The 12,446-nt window shown below is 40.1% G+C and overlaps 1 protein-coding gene across 1 annotated transcript in view; it reads right to left on the bottom strand.

Annotated features, from left to right (window-relative positions):
* Nucleotides 1–12,446, bottom strand: part of SLC1A7 (solute carrier family 1 member 7) — a 48,444-nt gene that overhangs the window by 28,773 nt on the left and 7,225 nt on the right. Inside the window, exon 3 of the mRNA XM_017805337.1 lies at nucleotides 4,193–4,408. Coding sequence (XP_017660826.1) covers nucleotides 4,193–4,408 — 216 coding nt within the window. The remainder of the gene's footprint in view (nucleotides 1–4,192; nucleotides 4,409–12,446) is intronic.

Below are 12,446 nucleotides of genomic sequence, written 5' to 3' on the forward strand. Positions count from 1 at the left end.
AAGCCCAATTTTGCTTCCCTTGGTGACAAATGCAGGTGGCCTGATTTCAGTTGCAGCAGGACTTCCCCTTCTAAATCAAAGGTAACAGATGTTATGGAAGTATTAACTGCTAATGTAAACAGTGTGGCCCTGACTCATAGATCTAGTTTTACAAATGTTTGTCCCCAGATGATAGGCATTTTCTATTCTCCTAGTCAGGTGAATATATGCTACAGAACCAGACAAACCTTATATTTTAAATTGAATGCTATTCCTGTAAGTATATCCCTTTTTGTCCTATTCAATAAAACACTCAAAGTTTGAATTACTTAAAAAAAAAGGTATCTTGCCTTTCTTAATTTCTTAACTCACAAGTGGCTACTAAAATTTCACTCTTCTATTTTGGGGGACATAGTACAAAGTTAATGTCAATAATTCACACATGAGAAAGAAGGTAAAGATGTGTGTTGATTCATTGCTATTGCTATTGAGGTGCCCCAAAAGCCACAATCCTAGAACAAGACCCCTAACTAGATCCTGAATGAGCTGGGAATATTTCCTCTGGCCCCACAGATTTCTCTGAACAATCCTCAGTGAGGTAATTTCTTTTCCATATGTTTTTTTTTTTTCTCTAGCTAGGACAGGAAAATGGCCCTTGCCTACCTCACAGAAGTATTGCACATCAGGAGAATAAATCCATAAAAATTCATAAAGCACCAGGTGCCTAAAGAGAACAAGATGATCCTTAGCCTGAGGATTTATAGCTTTAAATATGGACGAAAATATACTTTCATAGGCCTTGCAGTGCTCACACCTGGAGCCTTGAATAAAATTAGGGAAGTTTTTGACATCTGGCTCAGTGTAGGAATAAAGTGGCAGCTAAAGACAAGCATCCTCAGAGCAGCACCTCCTGCACAGGTACAAAGGTGAACCATCTTCCACAGCCAGCAGAACGTGTGTTTGGCTTAAAGGTGGGTCGAATTAGAGCAAGAATTCAGACATTTAAGGCCAAAGCAGTGGTAAAGATTTTAGGTATCAATACTAATTGAATGTTGAGAACACTTGTGCTGCAGTCAGTGGCCTCTGTAGGGGCAGGGTCACATCCATAGGTCTTGTCCCCAGTCTCCGGGGGTTCCCTTTAGACAGGAAGTTTTTCAAGTGCTGCTGTTCAGAGTGGAAAAAAAAATGGTTGACCTGTGGATACAATTTTTGAGGCATGAAATTCAGAATGTTGATGAGATTCTGTATTTCCTGGTTGGTGTGAGGTTTAGAGCCATTTCAGAGTTATGCAGCACAGTGTCACTGTGATCTCCTCCTCAAGTTATATACACTACAGGGTTTATTGATGGTTTGTGGTTTTTTTAACATAATGGACAAATATACAGGGGAAGCACCATCTGCAAAGTAATGCATAATAGTAATAATGTGGTTCTTGATTAGTGTTGCAGGTGCTGAGGATAACCATGAGGGTCTGCCCTAGTTTGTTGTTGTTGTTGTCGTATTTATTGCTGAGTTAGTAGATTCTTTAATTTCTGATTAAAACCATGTCTAAAAGCAAAATCCTCACTCAAAAATTCAAGCAATTCAATTTCTAGCAACATCATTCCTGCCAAAAGTTCCAGACCTGACAATGTCATATATAACATCACAGGAAATAATAATGTATTTCGTCGTTTCAAAGGGGCTTAAAATCTGAAATCAATGAGGGTGAATAAATGTATCCCTGTGCCAAGATCCCTGCTTTTGAAGTAAACCTCACAATTATGTCACATATATCATCTCTCCACTTGTACACTTAGCGTTCTTCATTTGCAGAATAGCAGATGTTTCCTGTGTAAACTTCTGGGCACATGTGCAATTGATAAATCGAGAGGAAATTACTGAATTGAGAAGATAAGCCAATCTGGGCCGAATGAGATGGTCTCCAGCTGTGAATGGAAGTGATTTACCATTGAGCTAAAGGATCAGCTTTTCCAGCTCAAACCAGCAGATACATCACTACATTTAATCCAGACTTCCACAGAGATATTTAAGAGTTTTGCAACTGACTTCAGCAGAGCCAGAATTTCACCCCTAGTGTTTGCCTAGGCTGAAAGCCCATTCCCCACATTTGTGTTGTTATTATTTTTTTATTTAGTAAATGTGGTTATTTCTGTCGTGGAGGAATAAAAACCATCCGTTTGTGCACTGGGGGTGGAAGGATTGCAGCTGTGACAGCTGCTGAGCACGGCAAAAGGAGAGTGAGCTTTATTCTGTCTTTTTAAAAACCTTTGCTGATGACAGTGGCTTGTTGACCTGTCACTGTTGACACCTGCCCAAACCAGGGAAGAATTTAAGGTTTTGCAGGCTAAAAAGCACGTGCCTGGTTGGACACTTGAATACCTGAAATGTGTATGCAAGCTGTTATCATTTGCTCGAGTAAATGTTGTAGGAAGTGAAATTATAGATGATGATTGGAGATGTTTAGATCAGGACATGGTGTGTTACCTGCAGTGAGGCTCAGTGGAATAAAGTGTTCCCAGATCTCACCACCACACCCCTGATGTACAGGGAGGAGCCAGACAGATGTGAGACATGAGATTATAACTCAAATCCTGGGTTCCAGTCACAGATTTGGTTGTTTTATACAAATACAATACTATAGAATTTAATTTAGATTTTAAAAACCCAAATTCCTTTTTTCCTGACTCATCTCCATGACAAGCTTACTCTGACTCTCCAAAGGCAACTGGGCTGGTGTGAGAAAGGGAATGGGAACCTGTGGTGAGGGAGACCCTTCCCAGACAGAGCTGTGAGGCCAGTTTGGATGTGACATTGCAACATATGTCCCACTGTGCCTTTACTTGTCCAGGACCAAGGACTTAGCTCAGCACACCAGAAATGGTTTCCAAACACTGCCACTATGAAGACAATCATTAAGGTTACATTTTTCTTAGATTCTCTTTTACTTATGCTACTCTGTCATACTAAGGGATTCAAAGCTCCAGTAACTTGCTCAGGGCCTTCCTCTTGGTGCAGGAATTACAGTCCTGTATGGAGCAGAAACAGAATAACGTGACTTAACATGATGTCACAGACAGACGTGTGACTTCCACTGCACATTTCCATCATGGCAAAGTCACTGGGGAGATACAGATGCCATGAAGAGGCATCTTCCCATTGCAGATGAAAATGGTGGTTTTTTTGGAAAGCTACAAAAGAGGGTGCTCTCAGCTGCTGCTTCATGGTCAAAATCATTTGGCCCATTCACAGTTAGACATTGATAAAATACAGATGGCCTGGCTAAATGCAACTTGGAGGAGAAAAACCCCATTGTTATAAGTGTTTTCTCACAGTTCCTTCTAATTTGAGGTCCTAGTAAATCTAATTAAAGTATTTGTGTGCTGACATGCCGTCAGGGTCAGGAATTTGGGCTTTTGAAAGACAAACTGTGCAATATTTTTAATTTCAGTAAGTTGAGCTCCGAAGAGAATTCTTTGTGGTTCAGACACACCCTTGGCCTAGAAGCCCTTGCCCACTGTAGTATGAGATCACTGACTTGAGGAACTACCAAACAAAGGCAAACTTGGTCTTTCTGCACGAGCAAAATAAATCTGAGGCACATACTGTGTTCAGTCAGGAAATTAATCACACTAGCACCTGGAATGTTGGGACAAAGAGGGATATTCTGCCACAATCCAGCAGTGCCCTCATGCCGCTCTAAAAGAACAACTATCCCTTTTGCCAAAGTAAAAAAAATAAGAAAAAGCCACAAAGCAAAACAAGTAATACACAGCAGGGTCTTTCTAATCATGTCCTTTATCTGGGAGTTGCTACGAGCAGTTGTAAAAGCACTTTTAAGAATTATTTTCTGAAAAATATGGATTTCAGCCCTTATATTTAAGGTTTTGTCTATTATAACCTTCTGGCCTTATTTAAATTAACCACTCTTCTGATGCTAATAATTTGATGGGGAGGTCCACAGGCTACATGGAATTCTGTGGAGTATAGAAGACCTGCTCCAGTGTTGTTAGTCGGTGGCCATTTATTTAAATTTTACTAGAAACAGCCAGTATAAATATCTGATAACCTGAAAATCATCTTCTGAAATTTACTGTTTTCTAAATTTAAGCAAAATGTTCATCCTTAAATTCAGATCTTATTCTCAGGCCATCCTCATGCAGTTATGTACAAAATGTGCTGTTCAGAAAGCGGAAAGAATGAGTGTCGTTACCGGATTAAGTCCAGCAGAGCATCTGCAGAGCTCATGATGGGCTTCCCGCCCTCCTCAGTGCTCTCCTTCTGTGCTGCTCCACCAGGATGGATAATGGACACCATAATTATTCCCACAATCACAGCCACAAACGTTGTCCACAGGTAGTAAGTGACGGTTATGATCCCTAATCGACTGGAAGTCTTGGCATCCAGGGCTGCCAGCCCAGACATCAAGCTGTGGAAAGGGAACACAACACAAATTGTATCTTGTGCATCATATTAATGCAGCTGAAAGCCTAATTTCCTAATTATTCCAGTCTACCTGCTTCTCTTAGGATTGCCTACACATCAGTGCTTTTAGAAACTTGCCAGGAACACTAAACTGTATCCTCTGCATCTAAAGCAGTGTTTCCCAGTTGCCATATGTGAATTCCGGGTTACTTGAAGGAAGTTGCAAGCTCAGGCTGCACACGTGAGGATTAAATCCTGCTGGCTGTTCCCTGAAATTCGAGGGACAGTTTTATATGAGCTACATATGTAATGGCTCAGTTCACAGGAGCAGTGGCAACAGTCAGTCAGAAAAACCTAGGTATGAAACTCTACATAGAATTTTATAGAATCATACAATAATTCAGGTTTGAAGGGACGTCCGAGGGAAATCTGATCAACCTCCTCACCCCTTCGTGTGTGAGTGAGGTAGGACTGCAACTTCGAAATTAAAAACACCAAGGAGCAGTTTTGTCACATAGTCCTTTCTTGACCTAAAATTCTTTTTATATCAATTCAAAGCACAATTTATTTTTGCTTTGCCGGGGGGCTTTAAATTGAGATTTAACTGGGAACAATTCTCTGTGAACTCTCCAAAGCATGCATCTCAGGAAAAGTGCAGGTGAAGTAAAATCCTGCATTTACTATTTGGTGTGCCCCACTGTCCAGTTTTCTTATCAAACCAGACCCATTTATCAGGCCTTTTCTCATAAACATTTACTAAGCTGCACCTCCTTGAATGAGATCTCCTTGACCTCACTCTGCTGAGGGAGGTTGTCTGGAGCCAATGCTAAAGTGCAGCTTAACCTTTATAGTAGATTTAATGAAATCAAATGGGTGGATTTAGTGTTCAGGTTCCTGCTATCCACTAGATTAATTAAGAAAATGTATTGCTTTTCTGCACTGCCAATCTCTCATCCAGCATGGGTTTTGTTAACGCTGTAGGAGCACGGCTACACTGTAGTTTGGATCATTCAGAAAATGGATCATTCAGAAAGTGAGCATCTCAGTAACTCTCACTCTTGTAACCTTGTTGGTTTGCTCTCATTTATCATTGTATTTGATAAAAATCGTGCATTTCTGTGTGTCTGTAAAGCACTGTGTACAAACACAGGACTATGTACTAAAAATACAGTAGTAGGAACGCTACTTAGTTCCTTGGAATTTCCCTTGATCAGTCCATACAGAAGAGTAAATATTCTAAAACGCTTTTTTTTTTGATAAAAAAGTTGACTGAAATACATTTATCTCAAAATAATGTATCAGTTCCCTGTTAAAAAGCCTCTGTGTTGTTATTAGATTTCTGGGACTGATCTGTTCTTGCAGGCTGAGGTTTCACAGGCCATTGAGCCAATTCAGTGCTGCCCAGACTAGATACCTATATTGTACTGGATTTTAGCACTGTTCTACCTCCACCCTAACCTTCCCAGGAGAAAAAAAAAAAAAAAGAAATAAAAATTAAAATCAGGTCGATTTTCAACTAGCTGGCTGTTTTTCATGGTAATAATTTTCAGTGTTCTTTACAGATCCATTATGCAGGGCAGTGACACCGGCGGTACAAAGGCCTGAGTGTTGACCAGCAGATCTGTGACTTGTGGACAGGACACCAAGCAGAGTGATCCCTTGGAGAGGGTACTGCTGAGGGGACAGACAGCTCACTTCTCTTTTTGGTACTGCCCTGAAGCCACTCCCAGTGTGGTGAAGCCACTCCCAGTGTGGTGAAGCCACACTGTTCCTGTTGCCATTGCATTGTGTTTGTTCTGCAGAACAGCAGAGCAGCGAACCCTGTCTTGACTTCTCACCTGAGAAGGGTTTCCAGATGTACTTAGGGACAAAAATCTTAATTAAATATGCCCAGTGGTTCATGTGCCTTTAGGGTTGCTACCTCAGCCACAAGATTTGGGAGGATGCTGTGCAGTTAAAATTTAATCACACCTTGGCTCTTAGGTGACAAATCCTGAGGGAGCTAATAATGAGATTGCTCTGTCTTGGGGATATTCATTAACAAGATCATCATCTGTAATGAGATTATCCTGTCACCAGATAAAGTCATGCTCAGTCCATGCTGTGATGAGAAAGTCCTCAAAAGTAATTAACTATGGAGGTGCAGTGGGGTAACTGGTGTGACAGAAGCATGAACAAAGGGCTGGGGTCAGACAAAGGCCTGGCTTTTCCATGGCCTGCAATGCTCAGTTTTAGGAAGGGACCACTGGAACCAGTTCTCCAAAGGCTGGGCAGTAACACTGGTCGTGTCATTTCAGGCAACTGCTCAGAATCATTTCAGAAAGAAATGCCTGTAACCAGAATGAGACAATAATCACTCATTAACTCTTCTCCATTTGACTTCATATGTTTGATATTCGAAGGAACAGGGCAACAGACATAAAGATTAGGAAGCATATTGATTATCACAGTTATTGTATGAGGCAAGTGATACACAATTACATCACAGGAATTTCTCACTGTTGATCCTGAGCTCTGACATTCACACAATGGAGCCAAAGTATGACAAGAAAAATTACTTTTCTTTTTTCCTAGGGAATAGGGAAGTCAGGAGGAATAACCTTCCAGATGGTTTAAATCAAGATCACTGTATCCTGTTCAGGTTTTCCCTTTAAGTCTAATTTTCATCAAACACTCTTGGCTACATAAAAGCTTCCCAAAAATTTCCCAAGCTTCTTCTAAGACAGAAAAAAGATATTCCTATGGATTCAACTACTAGACTCTTGTGAAACACACTGGAATGAAAACCAGCCTACCTTTAATTCTTGTCAAGCCTCAGAATCTGGTTAGGCTTGAAATAACAGGACAGATATTTGATTCATAAAGTCATTTGACCTACTGTGTAGCTAAGTAGCTTCCACACATATGATTCATGTGTAGCTTCAATAACATGTTTTAATGATTGCCAAATAGACAAAACAGGATTAGGACAATAAAAACCAATCTGCAGCTTTTCTGAATAATTACAGAATATCTCACTCATTTAATTAGTCTAGCAAAAAAAAAAAATGTCCCCCAAATTGGAATTTCATGTTCAGAGACCATTTCTTAGCTTATATAGAAAAGAAACTGTCATGTCTAAAGGAAAGGGGAAGACCTGATCAATTCCAGGGCTAATTAAAAATGTAATTTAGTTACTACATTATTTAAAACATTGGTAGTTTTTGACGTAAAGAGGAATGGAATTCTTTCCAATATCTTGGAAATCTAATTAGTCCCAGGCAAACAAGTAGCTAAACCCTGTTGAGCATCTCTAGGCTTGTTCTGGCTGTCACAGTTAAATATCAGAGTACCAATGAGGTATTTTATTTACAAATAAAATTAGAACTGTCTATCTTCTCTGCAATTCTCTAGCTTTTTCTCTCTGCTAAAAGCACATTTTTTGGCCTGTCTCAAGATCAAAACCTATATCCCCAAAAAGAGAAGATACAAGAAGCTGCTGTAAAGACCCCATTCTGCATGTTTATTTTGTCTTCCTCTCCACCAGAAGCCATCTGGATGTTGCTTTGAAATAGATGGATTATGGATAAAGTTATCAGAAGGGATTAGTGTGATTAGAAAGACATTAATCCTGTCAAGAAGTAATGGTCAAGTATTAACCACCAGCAGTTGTTCCTAGAATGATGTTTGTTTTCATTCATCCCGTCCCCTCCCTCCCATTCTCATTTTGTAATTGCATCCGTGGAAAAGACCTTCCTAAGCAAGTTCTCCCAGTGAGGCTGGGAAGTGCCTCCAACAGCCACATTAGAGATGATTACATGACAGTTGAGCATCATGAAAGTGAAGTGCTGCTTCCCTAATGCTGTTGATCATGCAGGCAGGCTGGTGCTCACCTTTCTGTCAAGGTCAGTGCCTGCAAGTCTCAATATGATAATAATGTGCATTTCCACAGCACAAGCCATTTAATCATCTTAAAATGCTTGACTAATGCAGCCTCCTCTCACGCAGGAGGGCAGTATCTCCATTTTACAGGTAAGGAAGCAGAGAAACTAAGGCATTTTCTTTAAGGACAAACCATTTACAGTGAAGAAAAATATGCCTGAGGTGATCTCTGTATTGCAGTGGACTATCTCACTTTTCCTTATCTGTGCTATCTGCTTTCAAAATGGGCTGCTTCACTTCCATGGAGCCACCATTTATGGAGTTACAGTTTGGAACAGAGAAAATAACGCTCTCTACGGTAATAAAGAGATAAGAAACTTTCTCTGGCTCTTTCTGTAGCTTCATGCTTGATTTTCCTCTTAGCCTCTAGTGTAACTAAAATTATTTCATCAGTGAGAAAGAGGGATCTGAATGACTTTTTCTTTCCACAATATCCTTTTGCTTTCTTCTAACACGAAAAACACCTGCAGAGCAAGACCCCCTGCCGTGGCTGCAGTAGAGAAGTGATGGTGGTGGTGGTGGCAAGACCAGACCCATCCCTGTCTCTGCTTCACCCTATGACATGGTCTGCCCTGACTTACAGGGATATGTTACAGCTCTGGTTTTCATGCTCACACCCTGAACTAAGCTGGATTGGGTGTGTGAGATACACGTGGGGCATCCCATTTATAGAGATGAACCCCCTTCCCAAGTATATTTGTGTGCAGTCCAGACAGGCAATAAAATGACCCCTGGGCTCTCTATGGATTTTACTCAGACTCCAATAATTTAGCAGACTCCTGGTGCACTGACAAGCTGCTGCTGATCTGAACACAGCTAAGGAACTGTCATGGTCATGGTCCCTAGTAGTCAGACATCACCAATGTCATGTATTATTAAAAGTTTCATAGTATTACAGCATTGTTTTCAAAGGAGTTGAGAGGTCTAGAATCCTCCTGAAGATCCAAGGGGCTACTAAGGCTCGTCTCCTTTGCAAATCAAGTAATAGCAAACAGCTTTTTTTAGTTTAGTTATCTTGATATGAATGAAATGGTGTCTAAGCTCAAAAAATCCCCAAATACAAAATCAAACAGGACTGTTGCAGCTGTTTCTGTGTGCTTAGATAATCAGTCATAAACAGCACTGGAAGTGTGAATTAACTTTTAAGGCCTCAGTATAAAGCTATTTTACTGAGCACAGTGGAAGCTCAAAGGTGTCAGGTGTGATGGAAAATCTGGCTCTTGATCTTCAAGCAACAAAAATATATTAAGATCTCGCTGTCTGCAATGCACTGCTTGCAGTGACTGTGTTTAATTTTACAGCTGGATGCAAGGAAAGAAACCAAACTACATTTCTAATACATCATAAAATGCAACATTTTGAGATTTTGTTTTTTAAATTGCTGTATAAAATAAGAGTTTTATTTTTCACCCAAAACGTTGAGATCTTTTCCTTCTCTTTGAACACTTGTAACTATTAATGACAAACTGACATGTATAGGAAAAATCCTGCCAGGATTTTTCATGTGCAATAGGAAATCTGTTTTTATGGACTAATGTAAACAAGGCAGGACTTTGTACAGCACACAGTGAGGGCTGATGTCCAATGGCTGTTCTGTCACCTGCATGTGAGGATGCTGTGATATATCTCTGGGTGCTGGAAGGGATGAACAGTGACCTTTGAGTACTGACTGATAAAGGAGGTTGTGGTATAGTTCGTGCAAAACCCAGGCTGGCTTGTTGACTTTGGCTGTTCTGATAAAAAAAAAAGAAGGTATTTCCTAAATTCAAAGGTCAGGATGCAAACAAAACTAAATTATCTATTAAATATGCATGTGCAGCTTCACATGGTGGAAAGAGCCAAGAATCTTAGTAATACTTGATTTTCTCTTTTGTCAGTTCTTTGAAGTGTTTCTAGATTAAGAAAGGAGCAAAGGGATTTGAAACACAAATTTGGGTTATAAACAAATGTCAGAGTTATTCAACTGGTTTTCTCCTAAGGAAACAGAGGGAATCCAGCCAACCCCTCAAAGCTCCATTCCTTTGTGAGACACTAAGTATTTTAGAGCTCTCAGAGGACTACAGAAAAATTCTGTCAAGTCACAAACAGTTCATACCCATTAGTAATCACTTCAGTGCTTTCCACACCCATTCACTCTGTGACCACAGATTTCTGTTGCACATCACTACATCCCTACTGACACTCCCTAAATAATCTGTGCTGAGCTGGCCCAGTTTTGTCATTACAACGTGCACAACTGCAACATGTCATTTTTCACTGGAGCGGTTTGGACCTCTGGGTTGCTCAAGCAAAAGAAAACACCAGAAACCAGTGTCTCACCTGACCATTAGACTCAATATTCCTAAACACAGCTAAGAACATTGATAATGTTCCAGATGATAATGTGGAGAAACTTCTGAAGATGTCTGAGGCATGGAGGAGGGATTCTTAATAAGGTTTAAATAAGAAGCTGAAGCAATCTGAAAAGAGGACTTTTGGGGTAATCTGACATCAGTTCTGCAATACAATAGCAATATGGAGAATTTAAAGTAGTATAATGGTGTCAAGTGAGATTGCTTTCTGACCAATTCCTCTTCCCTTTCAGTAATCCTTCTCTTCCCGTTTCATCCAAGTACAGTTTTGCTTTTCACTCTGAAAGTAAATATATTTATCCCCTCTCACATCTCTAGAATGACTTTCTCCACAATAAAGACTGCAGATTATATATCCTAGAAAAGGGCTTAACAGCTTGTTCTCACTGAGGTGAAATGTGTTTTTATTATTGTCTGTATTACAGAGATAGACATTGCAGGTAGTTCGGAAATGGGATAGTAAACACACTTAATGTTATCACTCGGGTATTCCACAGGTTTTCCATATTTTCCTGTACTAACCTAGCATATTTCCTCTGTTGAGAGAAAGGCCTGTTTCCAACTTCCAATATTTTTCTATCACAGGTGAAATAGAGGGAAAGGTCACATTATCTCCAATAATGTGAAGAAAAAAGCCCTGTGTTCCCAAAGCAATTTAATTCTATGAGAAATGCATCTGCTTTAGTACATTATAAAACATTGTTCTGAGCAGGCCCTTCAGAGACCCAGAGGCAGCATTTTGCAGCTGCTCCTCAACACCTCACTAGATAATACAGTGCATAAATTTGGTTGCCCTTGATTATAGAATCTTAGAAGTGTTTAGATTTAAAAAGACCTCTAAGATCATCAAGCCCAACTGTTCCGCCAGCACTGCCAAGTCTCACTAAACCATGTCCCCAAGTGCCACATCTACTTGTCTTTTAAATAGGCCCCAGTTTGGCAGCTGCACAAGGATAAGAACAGAGTGACTGGTATTTAGGAAATAATGACCAGAGGGAATAGTTTAACTTACACATAGCAGAAAAAACCAAGCCAAACCTAACCAGAAGCTTATATCATCTATCCTTTCCCATTCAGCCTCCAGGTAAATTATGTGAATTTGTCAAGACAACACAGAAAGTACCTTTTAGTACCAAGGACGTATAAGAAGAAATAGTACTGCACAAATTGTCATTCTTGTAAAACCAGTATTATTGAATGAATTAATTTTGGATGTCATCTTCATTTAAATGTCATGATAAATCAGGAAAAAAGAGAGATTTCATAGCCTTTTAGATATCTCTGTTTTCCTTCTGAATGGATATTATACTGACCATACCAGGCACTGTTTTATAACCATGACAGAAGTTTCAGATTGCAAATTTCAGTACTGTTCTCTGAGGGTTTGGGTCAAACTTTTCATCCCTAACAAACAATAAGCTTAAGTAGTAAAACAGACAATCTCCAGTCTGTGGTGTATTACCAGTTTCACCTACAGCTGACAACAAACAAAACAACACAAACCACAATCTAACCAAGTCTATCTCACAGTGTTATTTTAACCCAGCTCTGGACTCCCAAAGAATATACAGCTGCTGTGAAGTTATTTAGGGTATGTCTGCACAGACAGCTGCATGAACTCGCTGTGCTTTTGCTCTGAGCTCCAAGGCAGGTCTGGGAGCTGTGTGGCCACATTAGTCCTTGGCAGGAGAGCCTGGACACAAAGCCCTGCTAATGTGGTGGCACTCATTCTGGCACGGATCGGCACCAGCATCACCAGCTTGGCTCCCA

Source organism: Lepidothrix coronata, unplaced genomic scaffold, assembly GCF_001604755.1.
Source record: "Lepidothrix coronata isolate B3197 unplaced genomic scaffold, Lepidothrix_coronata-1.0 Scaffold12, whole genome shotgun sequence".
Taxonomy (NCBI): Eukaryota; Metazoa; Chordata; class Aves; order Passeriformes; family Pipridae; genus Lepidothrix; species Lepidothrix coronata.